This window comes from Mycetomoellerius zeteki, unplaced genomic scaffold, assembly GCF_001594055.1.
Source record: "Mycetomoellerius zeteki isolate Tzet28-1 unplaced genomic scaffold, Tzet1.0 scaffold232, whole genome shotgun sequence".
NCBI lineage: Eukaryota > Metazoa > Arthropoda > Insecta > Hymenoptera > Formicidae > Mycetomoellerius > Mycetomoellerius zeteki.
In genome coordinates this window covers 710,196-729,204 of record NW_017257208.1, presented here as the reverse complement: position 1 = coordinate 729,204, position 19,009 = coordinate 710,196, and the positions used below count along the sequence as shown (strand labels likewise).

General features: G+C 37.2%; 1 protein-coding gene across 2 annotated transcripts in view; it reads left to right on the top strand.

The window, feature by feature from the left end:
• Window positions 1-242: 242 nt before the first annotated feature.
• Trim9 (E3 ubiquitin-protein ligase Trim9) overlaps window positions 243-19,009 on the top strand; it is a 118,638-nt gene continuing 99,871 nt past the window's right edge. For both annotated transcript variants that reach the window (XM_018449180.1, XM_018449179.1), the window contains exons 1-2: window positions 243-1,038; window positions 5,548-5,823. In XM_018449180.1, coding sequence (XP_018304682.1) covers window positions 550-1,038; window positions 5,548-5,823 — 765 coding nt within the window. In that variant the 5' untranslated portion in view covers window positions 243-549. The remainder of the gene's footprint in view (window positions 1,039-5,547; window positions 5,824-19,009) is intronic.

Genomic DNA, 19,009 nt, shown 5'->3' with positions numbered 1-19,009 from the left:
AAATATAATCGACAGTTGAGTTTGTTCTTCGGCCTGCTTGGAAGTCTTTCCCGTTCGTTCCACGTCGATTTGAAAGCAAAGGCTCGCCGATTTATGTCCCACTGAAATCCTTTTGAAGAACGTCTGTAGGACTCAACTCTTTTATTGTGTTCCGACTATTTTTTACAACAGGTTTTTACGCGACTCTTTGAAAGCGTCACAGTTTACAAGAATCGCTTTCCGATAGACCTTTTTTCGAAGAATCCTTCGAGTGCCATTTTTCTCAACGAATCGGAGTATTCCGTGAGAGAAAGTGCAGCGACGAATTTCGAATATCTCCGTAAATCGCTCCGCATTTTAGAATAACGCAAAGTGTGCGTTCGGTCGCGACGGTGAAAGGAGATCAACGGTGACCTTCGACTGCATCGCCACGTTGTCCGACATCCTGAAGGAATCCTGCAGACCCGAACGAGGCGATCGAGCGAGCTGCCGCGGCTCGAGAAGATCCACGAGGAACAACTCACGGACACCAGGACGATCGGTAGACGACGTACCGCCGGTGCATCTGCGATGGAGGACGAGCTGCGGTGTCCCTCCTGCAAGGAGTTGTTCGTGGAACCGGTGCTGTTGCCTTGCTGGCACGCACTATGCCTGGCCTGCGCGGTAAATCTACAGGCACCGCCGGACTCGCCACCGGAGTCCACCGCCGACTCGTCCAACGCGCCAGGCTCCGATCAGGAGGCCGACAAGTTGTCGATCCTGTCGGAGACCGACTCCGGAGTGGTTTGCAGCAGCACGTCCACCAGCTCGCGGCCAGGCAGCTACGTCGGCACTCCGGGGAACGGTGGCTTCCCGCCGTCCGGTGGTACTCTCTGCCTCTCATGCCCGGTCTGTCAGAAGACCGTATATTTTGACGAGGGCGGCGCCCATAATCTGCCCAAGTACCGCGCGATGCAGCACATCGTCGACAAGTACCAGGAATCGCGGAACTCACGGCTGCAGTGCCAAATGTGCGAGGGAGAGCCGCGCGACGCGACTGTCGCGTGCGAGCAGTGCGAGGTTAGCACTTGAATCCTGATTGTAGAAACGGGCATATGGTCGGGATTGATAAATGAGGGTGCGAGGAATACACATGTAAAGCGAAACAGCAGGTTGTCGCACCGCATGCGTGATTTTCCCTGAAACGCGTCTGATTAGCTAGGGATTAGGGATTATGGATTTGACGATTAAATGGAGGAGAATGAGAGATATTATAATAATAAAGCAGCGACAAGGCGCGTAAAAGCGACGAATTTTTTATTAGCCATTCGAGTTAGGACGGAGGAGTAATTGGAGAATTGTTGGCACATTAATATTGATTGAATCCTTTGTATGCGAACGCCGCCGTATATACTTATGTAGGTTTAATCGGAATCGAGAACTTTTTGCAGGAATACCAGGATAAAGTTCTAATAAAATTCTATTAAAGTTGATTGTTATAGTTGCATCATTATTAATAATCTTTCTGATTTTGTAACGTTTTATCAAGTTTATCAAGTTTTAAGTTTTGTCAATAAAAAAAAATAATAATTTGTACCAATAGTTAACTAATATAAAATATATTTTATATTAGTTAATTATTGGTACAAATTATTATTATCTTTTTTATTGATTTAGTTTTTATACTTATAACTTTTATTTAATAGTTTTTTTAACTTATAATAAATATGACAATAACATATCTTGTAATCAAACGACTATTTAAAACAAATTAAGTAAAGAAGCACTAAATACAGTTTAGATCTTGTGCCTAGTAATATTATGTTTTTCAGTATTTTCAATGTTTTCGTCATATATTTAAATGTTCTTACAGAAATATTATTAGACTAAAATATAACCTTGACCGCATTTGATATTTCTTTACTTTATTTGATTTATTCATAGACGCAGTTTAATTTAACTTATTAAGTAATACTTTATGACTTTAATAATACTTTATGACTTACTTAAAATTATGTCAAGAACGAAAGTTTTGTCATATTTATTTTATTTTGATTGATAAGGAAACTATATAACAGTATGTTGCAATTATGGATTATTATTACTCAATTTTTAGGAAATTTTGAGAAAGATATTTTGTAGTTAAAATAAAAAGAACACGATAATTTCTGATTATCAATCCTTTTCTTTGTTTCTCGTCTTCACATTTCCAGGAATTTTATCTACTTGTAGTTCTAGGAATGTACACGTGTACGAAAGTATCTATACTCTCGGATCAAACAGAAGATCGCAAAGTGTAATATCCGTGCGAGCTTTTCATTATTTTCATTTTTCCGCTTTTGGTTCCATAGAAAGCTTTTCTCTCCTCAGCGAGAAAGGAAAAAGTATAAGACACTCATCGGCTTTGTTAAAAACTATATACACAAGAATAAATAGGGTATTATCAAAATTTTGGAAATTGATATTTTTAATAAAAATCTTAAAAGTTTAATTAAAATCTTAAATTTATCAATTATGTAAGGAACGAGCTAATACGGTCGAGATTAGATTTTAGTGCTTAATAATATTTTTATATGCAAATTCTAAATACATGCTCTTTCAGTTATATAAACTGCGCGCCGTTTACTGTCGAACTTGAAATGTAATCATAAACTGAAGCTGAAATAATATACTGTTAGATATCATATAGGAGCAATAGTGACTCTTGAGTTAAATAACATTTTGTTATGTTTAACTTATACGTGTGTTAAAATGTAAATCAATCCATTTCTGTAATTAGTTTCAAAATAATTAGCAATGTCTATATATGCAGTTAGTAAATAATAAACTGAACTTGAATCGAATTTAATACATTTTTGAGTTAAATTATTTAACTTCATTGTTTTAGTTGAATTAACGACACATTGAATATGAGTGTCGACTTATAAAAATAATTTAAAATAACTCAAGTTATTATAATTTAACATTATGAATTTAACATAAGTGTATCATAATTAAATTGATCGTCCGGTCGATTTGATAATAATGCTACTGGCATTTTAAAAATCTGTAAAAAAACTCATTGCAAAAAATAGGAAAAAAAATAAATTTAGAATGATAAAAAAATTAATTGGAAGGTATTTTTGTGCTTTATCCTGGCGTGTTTATATCTAGCATATTTTATCTCATCGCAATATAAATTCGCGATATAAATAACATCGCAATTCGTGCTTTTGCCAAATGCGATGTTATTTTCGCCAAGGGATAATGTCTAATAGGTCTCTTGTCATTTTCGCTTTTCGATATTTCTATCCTAACGTTGATTCGATCATTCTCTAGGAAAACTTCTGCCGCACCGTAAGATCCGCAACGGCAAAAGTTTCCCAAGGCTACTATTCTTAACGACCGCGGCATCAGTCGTGTTTATTTCTCTTGTGTGCTTTCCTCATCCAGGGGCTCGTTAACTTCCCCTCGTTCTTCCTCGAAGTCCACTTCATAACTTTTCTCTTCGTGGTATAAGCGCACTAGAGTCGCTCTTGGCTACAAGAGTCGCCGTCTATATCTTTATCGACATTAATATCGGGTATCATCGGGTGTGTCGTGTCTTCTGAACGACAGAAATTTCGCTGGTCGAAATTTCAAGTACGAAGGACAAATCTTGTACAGGAGGCGCGACGAACTTGTTCACTTAACTCTCGTGACTAAACAGATGTTCTCCGTTAATTTCAAGAACAGATGTGTCAAACGTCACGGTTGTTTATGAGAACAGGTATTTCTATCTCGCTTTTAGTTCCTCCTGGATGTAATGTAATAAAATACAACGCTGTTTCAAATATACTGCTCTGATTTGTCGAATGTAAAGTATACGCGATGTCAATGCATTGTTAGATATCAAAGGAATAATAATGGTAAATTGAGTCTTTTGGGAGTTTGGATTAAATAATATTTTGTTACTTTTAACTTCCATTTGTGTAAATTAATCCATTTCTGGAGTTAATTTCAAAATAAATAACTTCCATATATTAATGTATGCACTTATTATTAGTAAATAATAAACTAAATTTTAGTCAAATTACATTTTGAGTTGAATTATATAACTCCATTGTTTTAATTAAATTAATGACATATTGAGTGGGAGCAGTGGCGATTTAGAAATGATTAAAAATAACTCAAATTGTGGGTACAATTTAACATTATGAATTTAACAGAAAACAACAATTTTGCTGAAGCGTCTATCTAAAAATTTAGCTAGATATAACTATTTGAAAATGATTTTGTTGAATCATCAAAATATTGTATAGAATACTTATAAGTATTGATGGCAATGCTATGAAAAGTTTTAACATTCTAACAATTAGTTTAAGCCTCCTGCATAATTATTTTTATGGTCCAAACAAAATTTTTCAGATTTATATCCAACTAATTTTAGATACTTTAGCAAAACTATTCTTTCTATAAGTATGTGTCTAAATTACATTTAAATATCTCTCATAATTTATTTTATAATTAAGATAATTTCTTTTATCAAACCTGAAAATTATACATATATTATATATATCTTCGATTTTAAAAACTACGTCTTAAATAAATAATAACTTTGATCTTTCTCTCTAAAAACTATATTTTTTTATTATAATATAGTTAAACAAATTTTTCTTAATTTTGAGCAACATAGGAAATGATATTTTCTGGACAATTGTCAGTTCCGGCTCGCGCAACACTTGTTTGCACAATGTATTCACGCAAATCGTCGCCACGTTGTATTCACGCTGTGACAAAGAGAGCGATTTTATATTGTTCGGCGTTCTGTTTGAAAAGATCGAGTTACCGCGCTTCGGAGTGTCGCGTCGCATGAAATATCTCGTTGCGCGACAACGTTGTACGCCAATCGCGCATCCTCGTCTCGCCTCCTCTCTTGCTCGCTTTCCTCCAAAGTGTTAAATTTCATTTTCGGCCCTCTCGTGGCGGTCCCTCGGGTATACCGCGTTCCGAGACAAGTGGCGGATATTTTTTCTGTGATTTTACACTCGCGTCCGTCGCGCCGGTCGCTCCTAGGTACGTGGAAAAAAAAAAGAGAGAATCGATGGCGCCTGCAATTTCATTCGTTGCCGGCAACATTTCCGCGCGACGACAATACTTCGGCTATCGATAATCGAAATATTATTTTCGAGAAGGAAATACCCAACGGAATGAGGAATATTTGATGACGCCGAATAATATCGCTAAAATTGCTTCTAGAAAAAAAAATTCTCGAAATTAATGTTTATTGGCAAGTTCAGTCTATACTCACTTTAGTATAAATTCGATAAAATAAAGTATATTCGATGCTTGACGTAAATAAGAAAATTTTATCGACACATGTATCTATATAGTATATCTATGCATTTATTATTTAATAAAAAAATGCAGTAAAAAAACAGAGGGAAAAAATTTCGAACGGTGCAGAAACTTTATCGGTATTTTTTATAGCGACAATTTTTTTTCTCTAGACATCCATTAGGTATTCTAAATATTGATGTGTTGGAAAGTAAATATCGTGCGTTTTCTCTCGTATTTTAACATTTCTCTGTAATGTTTCGCAAATTCGAAATTTGGCGATTCTTCTTTAAGGTTTTGTACTGCGACGCCTGTAGAGAGTCCTGCCATCCGAAGAGAGGCCCATTGGCAGCCCACAATCTGGGACCACCGAGAGGCAGCTGGCAATCGAGTGGAAATAAGGGAACTCGACCCGAGGGCACGCCGATCTGCAACGATCACAATGGCGAAGCGGTGACTCTCTATTGCGCCCTTTGCAAAATCGCGATATGCGCTCTGTGTCTTCGTGATCGTCACGCCGCACATCCTCATGATGTTCTGCCATTGGCCGCTGCTTGCAAAGCGCAAAAGGTAAGTGAATGATCTTAAACGATCAAACGTTAGATTAAAAGACGATTTAAAATATGCACTGAGAGAAAAATTTGTTAGCACTTGTGATTATAAAATAAATATTTATTACATCTTTTTTATTAAATAAATATTTTTGTATTATTGAAAAAAATTGTGTTAAGATTTGGTACATAAATTTTTTTCTCAATGTTCCAAGAACTTTTTTCTTACGCTCTTTTCCGCCAATGTAGATTAATTTTAATCTCATTGTCAGTTCAACTTACCCTTTATTTTTTTTAATTCTTATAACCAAGATTACAGTTAATCTACATTGATAGAATTCTACCTTAATGTGAAGATTAGATATACATAAAAGTAAGAAAAAGAATCACAAGAAAGGTAGGATACAAAGATCAGGTAATTTGGATTACTGTCACATCCGCAATCAACGATCGTGTTTTGCAATTAGCGACAGTACTGGAATCGAAACCTCAAGCGGTTAACACTGTGCATCGTGTCCGGGTGATTGCACAGGGGATAGTAGGGGCCAGGGGAATATAGATTTTATATATATTGAAGAATGATGTTGCACTGAAATACGCGGCGCGATAATATATGTATATTTGATGATGAACTCCGGTGCGTAATTTATGTGCCTAGCTGCATGGGCAAAATCCGAAAATAATGGATGATGCGGTGCCAAGCCCGTTAACACGACCAATAATTGAGTTTCAATCTACTCGCTCGTATGTATAGTATACGCACTTCGACGCGCTTGGAACCATAGTTTTGTGTCGAGCTCTCGTTCTATCGCATTTTGTATGCCCCGGAATCTCACGTTTCTATGTGCGAGTCATTAGCGGAATCGATGATGAAAAATACATTGCCGTTCTGCTAATCAATCATACGTGTTTGCGTGTATTGCCTATCTCTCTCTCTCTCTCTCTCTCTCTCTCTCTCTCTCTCTCTCTCTCTCTCTCTCTCATCAAAATTGGAATGTAAACGCAACTAAACGGGCGTAAAATATACCACGTAATTGATCATAATTAGATGTTCATATAATTGCGCGGATGATTAGACATCATCCCGCATAATTAAAGTCGTTAAATTTTCAAACTTCTGCGTATGGAATTATTATTATATAATTGCACTGAGAAAAAGGAGTAGTTGAAATTACTAATTTAAGGGGTAACACCTATGTAATCGGCTGTAAATAAGGTCTACGTTTGGGAATTTTTTTTATTTAATGAATCGTGCTATTAAAAAATGAATTTTGTAACTTTATTAAGCACATAAAAAAGTACAAAAAATAATTTTTTCAGAATTTTATTTATCAAAATGGCGGATCTGCAGCAGCGTGATAGCAGCTGTCGAAATAGCATGGTATTCTGCGGCTAGCAGCACAAGTGTCATAATTTTTGGTTTAACACAAACAAATATTTTTATTTTCTTTACTCAAATATCTACAGAAATACGTATCTAGCCGTTTTTGAAAATATTGATTTTTGACAAAATGGCGGAAGTACAAACAAAAAGTTCGTCAAAAAATAATCGAGTAAAATCAGCTGTAACTAAAAAAATTTGTAACTTCAAAAAAATTCTACGTATTTCTTTAGAAAATGTGATTTGTTAAATACTGTTAAAATTTGAAGTAAATAGGTTAAAAATTGTTTGAGTTCTACTGCTAGCCAACTTAAAAAATACTGTTTTGAGAAAAACGCGTTTAAAGTTTTGAATGTGAATACTTTTAAATTAACAATTGAATTTTTAGGAGCCTATAACTTTCAAAAAAAATTATGTATCGCAATAAAACCACTTGCATTTCATTTTGAGATCCTAAAGTGTATTTTAAAAGGAAAAAAAATTTTTTACATAGGTGTTCCCCCTTAATTATAATTTATAATAATTCTTGAGATTATATTTATAGTTATTTTAACCATGCAGATATAATCAATTTTGCTATTAATAATAGTCTCACACACACTGCTTGAAAATCTTTAGTTTTTTCTTTACATATTTTTTAGTTATTATTACCATATAAATAGTAAATGAATTAAGAAAATAGTTATATTCACGTAATCGCGGTTGCATTTACTGAATTAAAATTTATTTCATTTATAATTTCTATCTTGATATTTCACTGTATTAACATTTAAAATTATCAGCAATTTATTGTATAATTTTCTCATGTTTGAGACAACTATCATTATTATTACTAACATTATAGCAGTAATAATCATAAACATGGAACTTATTCTAACCATAATTATTTTACCAAGCAATTATAGTCACAAACATCAAACACTATTTTCTCAGTCTGGGTACATAATCTCTCGCTGGGTACATACCTAATCTCTAATCTGCTTTACCTCGCCATCGTTATCGTTTGCGATGTCGTTAGTAAGAATACATCCACTTTATCGGGAACGTATTTCATAACGCCACAATAGGTACGACTTCCAACGACGTATTAACGCAGTGCTATCGCACTTTTCATACTTCAAAGCGCCACCGAGTGTTATCGTGTCTCTCGTCGCAGCGAGATAACACCCGCGTAAATTGCGTACCGATGGCGAAATTGCGATGGCAAGGGCAGGGCGATGGTCTCGCGACGATATATCGCCTTTGAACGCGCGCTCGTCTGCATTCTCCCTGGGAATGCAACGGACGGGACGCGTACCGGACAGTGCAGCGCAACGACACCGATACTCGGGATACGTTCGCGATCGACAGCTGGTTTCGATATCACGTGTCCCCGTTGTGCCACCCCCTTCTCTGTGTGTTACACACGTTGCCACCGTTGCGTTTTGCCTCTCCAGGCCGGTCATTCTGGACGCCGACACCTGGTCACTTCCTGACATATGGAACTCGCTCACTGGCCGCGTTGGTCCCCATCATCCGCTGGGAATCACTTCCTCCACGATTAATCTGATAAATTGCCCGCCCAGTCAAAACCGCCTGACTCCAGCAATTCCGTAATTGATTGCCGTCGGACAGACGCGTGGACGTTCGCTTTTGTTTGCATTCGCCACCCATTGTATCTCGAGACGACCCGATGTGTGTGTATGTGTGTGTGTGGTCGACCTCGGTGTTAAAGATCGATAGAGTTCGCACGCTGTCAAGAAAATCGCCGTGTTACGATGCTCTAATCGTCGTCATCCGGCTGTGGAGTACGCTAATCGCTTCTGGAGAGTTGATCGAGCTCGGTTCAACGAGAACGAAGAATTGCTTCGGAGTTTCACGTTTGTTTTGTATGCACTCTATTTATCGGATAAATATCACATTTCAATAACTATTAACTTTAACTAAGCTTTAAACCAAGCTTGGTTAATAAGAAATTTATATTTGGAAGCTGTGCAGAAGTTGATATCAAATTATGTTGTGGCTACTGATCGTGAGGGCTAAGGTAACAACTGCTTGAGGAAGCACATATCTCCGTTTCTACCAATGTAGATTAACTAATTTATCTCCGTTTAATTTACTCTTTATCTTTTTCTAATTCTTATGGAACTAGAAAAAGATAAAAAATAAATTGAGCTAAAATTAAAGTTGATTTACATTGGTATAGAAAGAAACAATACTCCCTTTGTTGTGCCAACCTTTGGTTGGCAGCAAACGAGAGTAAAGCCCATGGTGCACAAAAAACTTAAGCAGTAAGACATAAATAGTGAGCGAATCAATATTTTGTGATAGCTTTAACCATCTACATGTAAGTAATATATGTATAGTAAACTGTAAACTTAGTAATCAACCAATTACAGTCAAATATGAGGAGAATAATCGATTATGATTGGTCATTTTCTTACAACTTACGGCTTACTGTACATTCTAGACGATCCTTTCAAACCTATGGCACACAAAACAATTTAAACAGTAAGACTTAAACTGTAAGCAAACCAATTTGGATTGGCAACTGCTTACGTTATTGCTTTAGAGTTATAGGAAAACGAGAGGCAAGACGTAACTAATAAGGGAATCGACCAATCACAGTAAGACCGTAAGGAAATAACGCAAACAGTAGCAAATAGAAAATATTAATTTATTTACTGCTTATGTCTTAAAGCCGGAGTAATCAATCAATCAATCAATCAGAATCTTTCCTTTCCTCCCATTTCATGGAAAAGAAGAAATTTTGATTAGTTGATTCGCTTATGCGCTATGTGTTATGTCTTATGCAAAAGTCTGTATTGCGGCGTTTAAGATCGGAGCACAGATTTTTGCATAACGCCTAATGCATAAAACATCATAAGAGAATTGACCAATTAGAGTTTTTTCTTTCCGTCAAGGACTTTGATTGGTTAATTTTCCTGTGCTTTAAACATTATCCTATGCTTCGGTCTTTACTGTCTACGTTTTTTTGTACCATAATCTTTATATTCTCTATTATGATTACCGATTCACTTGCTGTTTACGTCTTACTGTCTTACGTTTTTCTACGTGTCACTGGTTTTAAAAGCAATTGTGTTACAACTCCACTTCAAGCAACTAGAAAATATCAGTTGCTATACAATCGTGATTTACGTAATTGTAAATAATCCGATTATTTGTCAATCACGTCTCTAAGCATTTTCACCGGTTAGTCGGTACACAATTGAGCCGAATAGCGTCTTCTGAATAATGCATCTCGCCGAGGGCGTTTATCGAGGCCGGAGCGGTGTGGAGGGAACCCGCTGAAAGTGCAGTCGCGATAAAGTAATTTGCAACAGGCTCGTTTATCAGCGGGGGCTGCGAAGATACCGGGTCGCAAGCCGATCGTAGGCTATACGGGTGTGGGTCGCAATCATGTCAGCTGCGATCCCGTTCCCCGACGCGAAACGTTATGTCGCGTTTTGACACGTAATCATCCGTCACTTTGTCTTCTCTATTTCTCTCTCCCTTCGGCATCCCCGGCACCGTCCTTCTGCCACGCTTCACGCACATGTATCGGAGTTTGCGCAGCGATACCCTGGCCATTATTACACATTAATGTTGACGTACAAGGTAATACTCGCGTGTTGCACCCGATATTTCGGTAATTAGTCTGCCTGCTCGTCGGCTAATCACGGGAATGCCGCGTGCATGTGCCCGCACGGGTGTTCGTGTCTGCAATCGCGATAATGCAATCCGCTGAGCGAACGTGCGTAAGCAGTACTTGTCGGACTTGAGATGCAAATAATAGGAAATAATCTGCGCTTAATCAGCCGGCGTTCTTTCGGTGCACGCGCGCGTTAAGAGAGTTATTTTCCGGCGCCCGCGGTTGTATTATACCACTCCGCGCGCTCGATTCAAGCTTCTAGCCTACGATCGTGACTTTAATCTATATAATTCAGCGATTTCATAATAACTGATTGAAACAGCGTTATATCGCGTAATAATACGTTTCCTCGCGATTTGTGTAAAAAATACTGTTTATCAGTCGGATAACGATCGTCCTTATTCCGGCGTCGGAAAATTGCCGTAGCGTTTATCGCCTGTATCGTATCGCAACGATAAAATTACCGTGTCGAGTAAGTTGCACGTTGGCGCTTAATCGACACGCTAATAACTATGGCCGATAGTCTTGATTGGTTTTAAACGGAGGATAACGCGGCTGAATGACGGCTGAGTGGGCCGCGAAAGATCACAATAATAATAATAATAATAATAATCGACAACTCGATCGCGGTCGCGTTCTTGGCTATAATTGATTATAAATCCGCTTAATCGATAAAAGACCAGTTTTAATTTTAATAGACGTCTGACGCGTGACGTTGGAACGTCGCTCTCTCTATTTCCATTAATTTTCCGAGTATTTAAGACCTGCGAACGGCGTCTTTATTGAATTTCTTGGGGATATTACAAATTCTTGCTTTTACCATGCGTCAATAATAATATTAGAAAAGTCCTGAAGACACGTGGAAGTTAAAAGAAGATTAAACTTTATCTAATCTGTAAAACACGAAGGCAATTCTTTTTCTATATATAAAATAAGTATATTGTATTTTTAAGAAAACGTATACCAAGTTGAGTTGTATGATTTTTTTTATCGAGATAATCTATCTTTTATAAAGACCGTTTGTTTTACAATTCTTCTAAGAACTTTGGGGATGCAGAGATAAATCTAACCGTGCGTGTGCTCCTAGTCGAATATCACATTTGCAAGCTTCATGAATTTTGCATGGGCTTGCGTAAATATGCATAAATATGCATACCGCTGTGTACCTAATGATCTAAGTCTCGGCAATGTATTACAAGATTCGATTACTTAGTTGTTAGCGGCAAATAGACAAGGGTTGACCCTGATCCTCTGTGTCAAGTTTGCTCGCGTGGAATCGATTGTTTGCGAAGGGTGTATCCTGCTATTCTACAGACATCATCACGCAGCCTCTTTAAGTCTGAAAATTGCTGCGGTAGATTGCGCAAGAATTATTACGAGCGAAAGAGGAAATAGCTCGCGGAAATCGTTAAGCATTGGGAAACACTTTTACACATTTTGAAACAGTTAGTGTAACACTTTTGCAATTGCCTTATTTTTTACTTGTGTTATAACTTATGTACCATACATAAAAATCTGTAAGTCAAACAATTCTAATAAATGCAGATTTTAACCCTCGTTTAGTAATACTATTAACTAACTACTTGACTGTAAGTTAATCAAATAGCAATTTCGTAAACCATTTTTGATTTTGAACATAAAAAATGCTAAACTTTTTTATTTTTACAAGGAACTGTAGAATTATGAAAAAACTATGAAAAAATGCTGTTAGAACTGTCATTATTTTTTTTTTATATTAATAGAATATCATTCTAACTTCACATATCCTTCATCTACTATTGATTCTTATGAACTTTATTGGAATCTTTTTATTTATTAATAAATAAAGGATAGTGGTTTCAAAGAAATTTTTTTGAAACCACTATATACTATCCTTTTATATATTGTGATTAAAAATCTAAAATATAAAAAATAATTTTCTCTCACTTTCTTCTCAATGCATAGAAATTATAATTAAATTCTACAAAACTGTAACCTTAATTAAACTCAAGGAGTCTTTTACTTCCGAGCGAGTCGAGTTGGCATTTTCTTCTTCAAGGTGTGCATTTCACGCCTTTAAATTTTCGAGTTCCTTTCCTTCACGTCGTTGTGTGCAGCGAGTCTGTCGAGCGAGAGAAGAAGTCAGGCACGCGAGACCTCATCCAGTCTTCCTGCGTTGTCGTGGCGCCGTCTAGGAGCGTCCTCGAGGAGACTGAAATCTGCCTGCTCTTTCTTCAACGCGGCGGGAGAGCAGGCAGGTAAAAGAGACGCCGGAAGCCGACGAGAAAGGGGAAAATCGCTGTCGAAAAATCAAGGTACGGTAAGCGCGCCGCGACGTTCGCAATTTCCTGGCCATGGGGGAAACGTCGTGTCGCGTCGACGGAGTCGCGTCTACCTACCTGCCTGCTTGCTTGCTCGCCTGCCTTAAACAGCCACGCCTCGATTCGCGTGTCACAAAGAGCGTATCCGCGTACCGTGGCCCCTTAAGGCGGCGGAAAAGTTGGACGAGGTAGCGCGGGAGTAAAGGAGGTTGAGAGCGAGCGAAGATGAGAGCGGACAAGTAGAGCGAACGAATAAGCGACCGAGCCCGAGAAACGGATAAAGGCCCATTTAAACAAAACGATCTTTAGAGGTTCGGCTATCGGGCTTTTTCGAAAAGAGATCTTTTCAGAAAGGGAAAGTCGCGCGAATTGAGACAAGTGTGATCATTTCCATAACATAGGAAAGAGTACGCCGCATTTACCTTTTGAAATTTTGCTCGTTAAGTGGACGGCATTCACGTAAAGGGAACTGAACGCCAGTTTTAATTATCTTGCAGAATTCAATATCGAAGCTACAACGATGCGGAATTATATTTGATTTTCAATCCTTTTCACTTGGATGAATCTCGTATTTTATTGAAATGAAGTTATGAAATCCGCGTTGCGAAAAATGTGATTGAAAATATCTCCATTAAATATATTTCATTTCCATATTACCAGAGTATAGTTTGATACAAAACCGACAGATCAAATGCCAGAAAAATACACAGAGAAATGTGACTATAATTGTATAGTAAAATAATTATTAGGAGCTCCATTTTTTTATGATTATTACTGCTGTAATGTTAATAATAACAACCATATCTAATAATTTTCTCAAACATGAAAAAATTATACTACAAATTATAATAATTATAAATATTAATTAATATAATGAAATATCAAGACATAAGTTATAAATAAAATTAATGTAACTGCAATTATAATGAATATAACTATTTTTTTAAATTTACTCACTGTTTATATGGTAATATAATAATTAAAATAATAATTAAAATAATAATTAAAAGATATGTTAAAAAAATATGTCAAGCAGTGTATGTGACTATTATTAGGTACCTAATAGCACAATCGATTATACATTTGTATGATTAAAATAACTATAAGTATATAAGTATATTTCAAAAATGACTATAAATTCTGTGGGTAGTTTGATAAGTTAGTGTTTTTTTTCTATCAAAATTCGACTTATTTTTCATCATAGTTTCCTTTTAAAAAGTCACTTCTCAAACTGCTCACATATAGTTAAATTATAGTAATTGTAATTATTTTTTCTCTCAATGTATATTTTGTATCTTGTTTTTATTGTATTAGCATGGTTAGCATATCTTTCAGGATCTATACAACTACTTTATACAAAAATCTTTAGAGATAAAAATGTTTAACTAATTATATAAAATATGTATAGCATGTATATTCTGATAACAACATATTCTTATCACTACAAAATCACACATGCAGATTTTTGCATATCACGCGTTGGTCGTTCGTTTATAATAACCTTCGGAAATCGTTAGGTCTAAACGGGCCTTAAGTCGACGCGGCCGAGGAGCGGAGAAATACGGCGGGGAAGGAAGGGACACAGCTGTACAGAGGGATCCGAAGGTAGTACATGCTCGTTTGCTAGTGTGCCACGGCGTGGCTCGTGATATCGCGTGGCGTAGGAAAGGTTCAAAGTGCCTTGGGGCACATGGGTGAAAGAAAGGAAGAAACGCGCGAGAGGGGTACAGCCGGGTCCACGGGTGATGTAGGTAGGTAGGAGGCGAGGGTGAGATAGAGGCGGTGAGGCACAAACCGGCCCAGGACTGGGTGATTCTCCGATATCACGTATTACGTATCACGGGGCCGATACGTGGCTGTGTGCGTGTGTATTTAACTATGTGTACGTGCACAGAGACAGCCATAACATACCGCTCTCGGTATTTTCTTTCCTCCCTTTTTTTCTCCCTTTCTTTCTTTCTCCGGTCCTTCGTTTCTCTCCACTCTCGTCCTTCTTTCTCTCACTCCTCGTGTGTCCTCCCACCACCCACCATCGCGGAAGGCTAGCTCATCTTCTTTTTGCCGCGGGAACTCGAGGTCTCTCGCGCGCATACCCCAGAGGCAGATCGTTTGCAGCGCGTACTTAAATACAGACACGCGGTACACTCTCTGGAGTGTATATCGCATACGGTGGTCAGTCTTAAAGATGCGAGGGAAGCCCGTCGTGGAGTAACGACCTCTCTATCTTTCTCTATTTTATTGACTGTAACGACACTGGCTGTGTAATCGAGCAATGGGCGATCGCTATCTTGTTACTCGTTTGCCATTTAGCTGGCGATACAGTATGTAGCTGGGCTTCTTCATAGCAGAAAATATAGAGAGAAATGTGAATTTTCCGTTTTACAAAAATATATTTGATTAAATTGATTATTTTATGGAAAGATTATAATTCGAAAATTCTTATTTCTAATATAAAAAATATTTGTTAGTATTATCACAATTGATAAAGACATTTTATTATACTTTATCAATTGGGCTAGATTAGAATCTTTTTGATATACGAGCATTTTTTTCAATATAGATGTATTGACATAAAAGAAAATCGATTTTTAATATCTTTAGACCGAAGTCTTTTCAGAAACTTACGTCACTGATAGGGGAGAGTTAAGAATTAAAATTAGAATATCATACAATAGAATATTATACGTAGGTTCTATTATTACACGTACTCAGCAAAGAAGAACTATTTCTTACATTCTAGAGCCAATAAAAGCCAATGTTTTAATTAATATTTTTAAAAATACTCGTTTCGTATTATCTTGAAGAAGATCGGTCAAGGTGAGCAACTTTGATTTTTGCTCCAAACACGTATTGATTAAAACGAAAACATTTCAGTAGCCTTAGCGGGCGCTCCTTCGCGGATGAAACCGATATTTCGGGTCGAAATAGCGGTCTGCGGTACCGCTATGGTCTTTAAAGCTGCAGTATCGAATGCCGGAGAGATCGTGGAGGACGCGTAAACGTGTACCGGCGTCGTCGCGATCAGATACGAGTATTTGCACGCGTGTGCATCGGCGAATGTACTCACGGATACCGTACCGTCTGGTCGAGTGCTTTGCACGGGTGTGGTGCAGTGAACCGCGGAATCCCAGTAGGACGGGTCAGTGACGATTTTTGCGGGTAATATACGCAGAGAGAGAGAGAGAGAGAGAGAGAGAGAGAGAGAGAGAGAGAGAGAGAGAGGGGGGGGATTGTATTTCTCGCGCGCGCGAAGAATCACTGAAACGTTACATGGAAACGAAGGATAATATCTCCGTGCGTTTCTTGCCGGTGTGCGTATCTCTCTCTTGGTCCCCCTTATTCCATTTCGTTCGCAGTCGAGTGCCTTTATTGCGTTCCTTGGTCCTTCCGCCACCTTCTGCCCCGCGTCGTCGCGTGTTTAATGCATTTTCGCGAAATTAACTCCTCACCATCGTCGCGTCGTCGCGAATACCCAAGTACTGTCTCTCGCATACGTTGGACTTTATCGTACTTGCCCGACTATTTGCGGTGGATTTTGCATTACACAAATGTTCTTGGAATTTTTTTACGTGTCTGCAACTTTATGCATATGCAATTAGATTGTAGTAGACTATACAGATGCAAAGACACATATTTTACGCTGTGGATGCCATAGAATACATAATTTTAATATCTTTCGCACTGTTCTATTTTTTTTTTTAATTTTATTTCTGTTATAGGTTATATTTTTGTTTTATTATGATATTATATTTTTTTCATGCAAGAAATGAATGCAAAAAACATATGCTGAATGTTGTTACAGAATACATAGTTTTAATTTTAAGATCTCTCACACTGTTCCACACTCTTTTCTTTAATTCTATTACTATTATGTTTCTATTCTATTACTGTGCACGGAAAGAATTTTTTCTTAGAATTTATCCTGAAAATATGACAGTCGTGGGACATCATTGTATTTCGAAGAATTTTAATGTAAATCTCTCTCATTCATTAATAAAACTATAATAAAGTATAAAATAAGTTTGATCAATTTTACTGAAATGCATGGTAAAAATCTTTAAAATATTGTATTGTACCACAACTACCATTTTCAGGGTAAATTTTAAAAGAAAATTCTTTTCGTGTATTATATTTTTTTCATACAAGATCGATAGAACAAAGTAAAGATTCTTCAGCAGATCTTTCGAATCCAATTACTTTTTACTTCCAATCTATGTAATAAGGCATTCACTTTTAACGAAGAGTTTGCATTTTATTTGGTGAAACATGCAGGGGATGGATTCGGTGGTACTTCACTCTTTCTCTGTTTGCCCTTTTATCTTGCCTAGCGGTGAACGATAGCAAGTGATAGCACTCTCGAGCGCCGCAAACGTTTCGCCGAGAGTACCTTCAGATTGATGAAAACTAAGGGCGCGCGCGAGGGGCGGGTGAAAGCGAGGGGATGGACATTTGTGCGCGTTTGCTGTTTATCGAAGGGAATTGTGGCTTTCACGTGCGCTCTCGTCGTTCGAAACGGTCGAACGCACTCCGAAAGGGAAGCGGCTCGAACCGTCGAGAATAATCCGCCTCGGCGAACAAAGTGTCGAGGTCGGACGTGGGAGACACGTGCGACCAGACTGCGATGCAGTTTATCCGACTGCACTTTGCTGGAAGACGAGGCTCAAGTACATCAAAAAGAGAGGGAGAAAGAGGGGAAGGAAAAAGAAAGAGAGAGCAGAAAGAGATACTTATCGAAAAATCGAATGTATCGTCTAAATAAATCTCTCGCTTATGTTATGAGAAATAAACCGGATTTTAAGGGAAAGAATTTTAAAATTGCAGTTTTTCGAGGATACAGTTTAATACATTAGCAGTAAGACCTGTATCTGTAGTCACACGTCCGCTGAGAAGTTCGATTGAAATTAGTCTTGAGATGTCGAAATGTCCTAATAGATAGATCTTGAAATTAAATATTCTTCATGACATGTCTGAAACTGTAAATTCTCTTCGGGTGAAATTAGTTTCGCGTGAGTTTTGTTCTTCGCGGTTTAATAATTAATTTTTAATAAAGGATTACATACAAGAGGAAAGATTTTGCGGTTTTGCGAAGTATCTAAAAATTTAACTAGATACAAATTTGAAAAGAATTTTGTTAGACCATCAAAATAAGTATGTATGACAAACTGTTTTGCAGCATTGTTCATTGTGCTTGAATCTCTTACATAATTATTTTGATGGTCCGATAACATTTTTGTAAGATCTGGATCTACCTAAATTTTTAGACTCAATAAAATCTAGTGTGGCTTCGTTCTTTTTGTATAGCTTTTAAATTTCGTATTAGTTAATCTTGTAGAGATTCCGCTCAAACTAATTTATTAACGTGACTCTTGTTATTGATTTTCACTGCTCAGTTGATTTTTCCTTTAGATTTTTTGTAGGTGCAATCTTGTTAATATTGATAAGTTGATCTCTTTTAATTACACGCAAATATTATCGATACCTATTTAATTTTTTTATTTTAATCGTAAAAATATAACGCGAATGTTATGTGTTTCGTAATATTGGCTGCGTTTAACAAAAAAAGCAGCTTTGCAATTATTGTAAACTTTAATATAATTGGCCTTATCTTTATTTTCTCACTGAATTTAAATGTATAAATCAATCGTATAAAAATATCTTACAATAGTTGCAAAGCTGTGTTTTCTACTGAATGCCATCATTGGTGCGCGCTCTGTGTTATATTTATGCAAAGTCGGCGCGCCGTAATTATTTGTACGATGAGATCCAAATAAGCAGTGTGGCTCCATGAACGTCACATTATCACTCACGACGAGAATGTGTGAACAAGTATTGCAAGACGTGATTTTCTTTCCTGTAATTAACAATTATTAGTGCACGATTGAATAACTCTTCC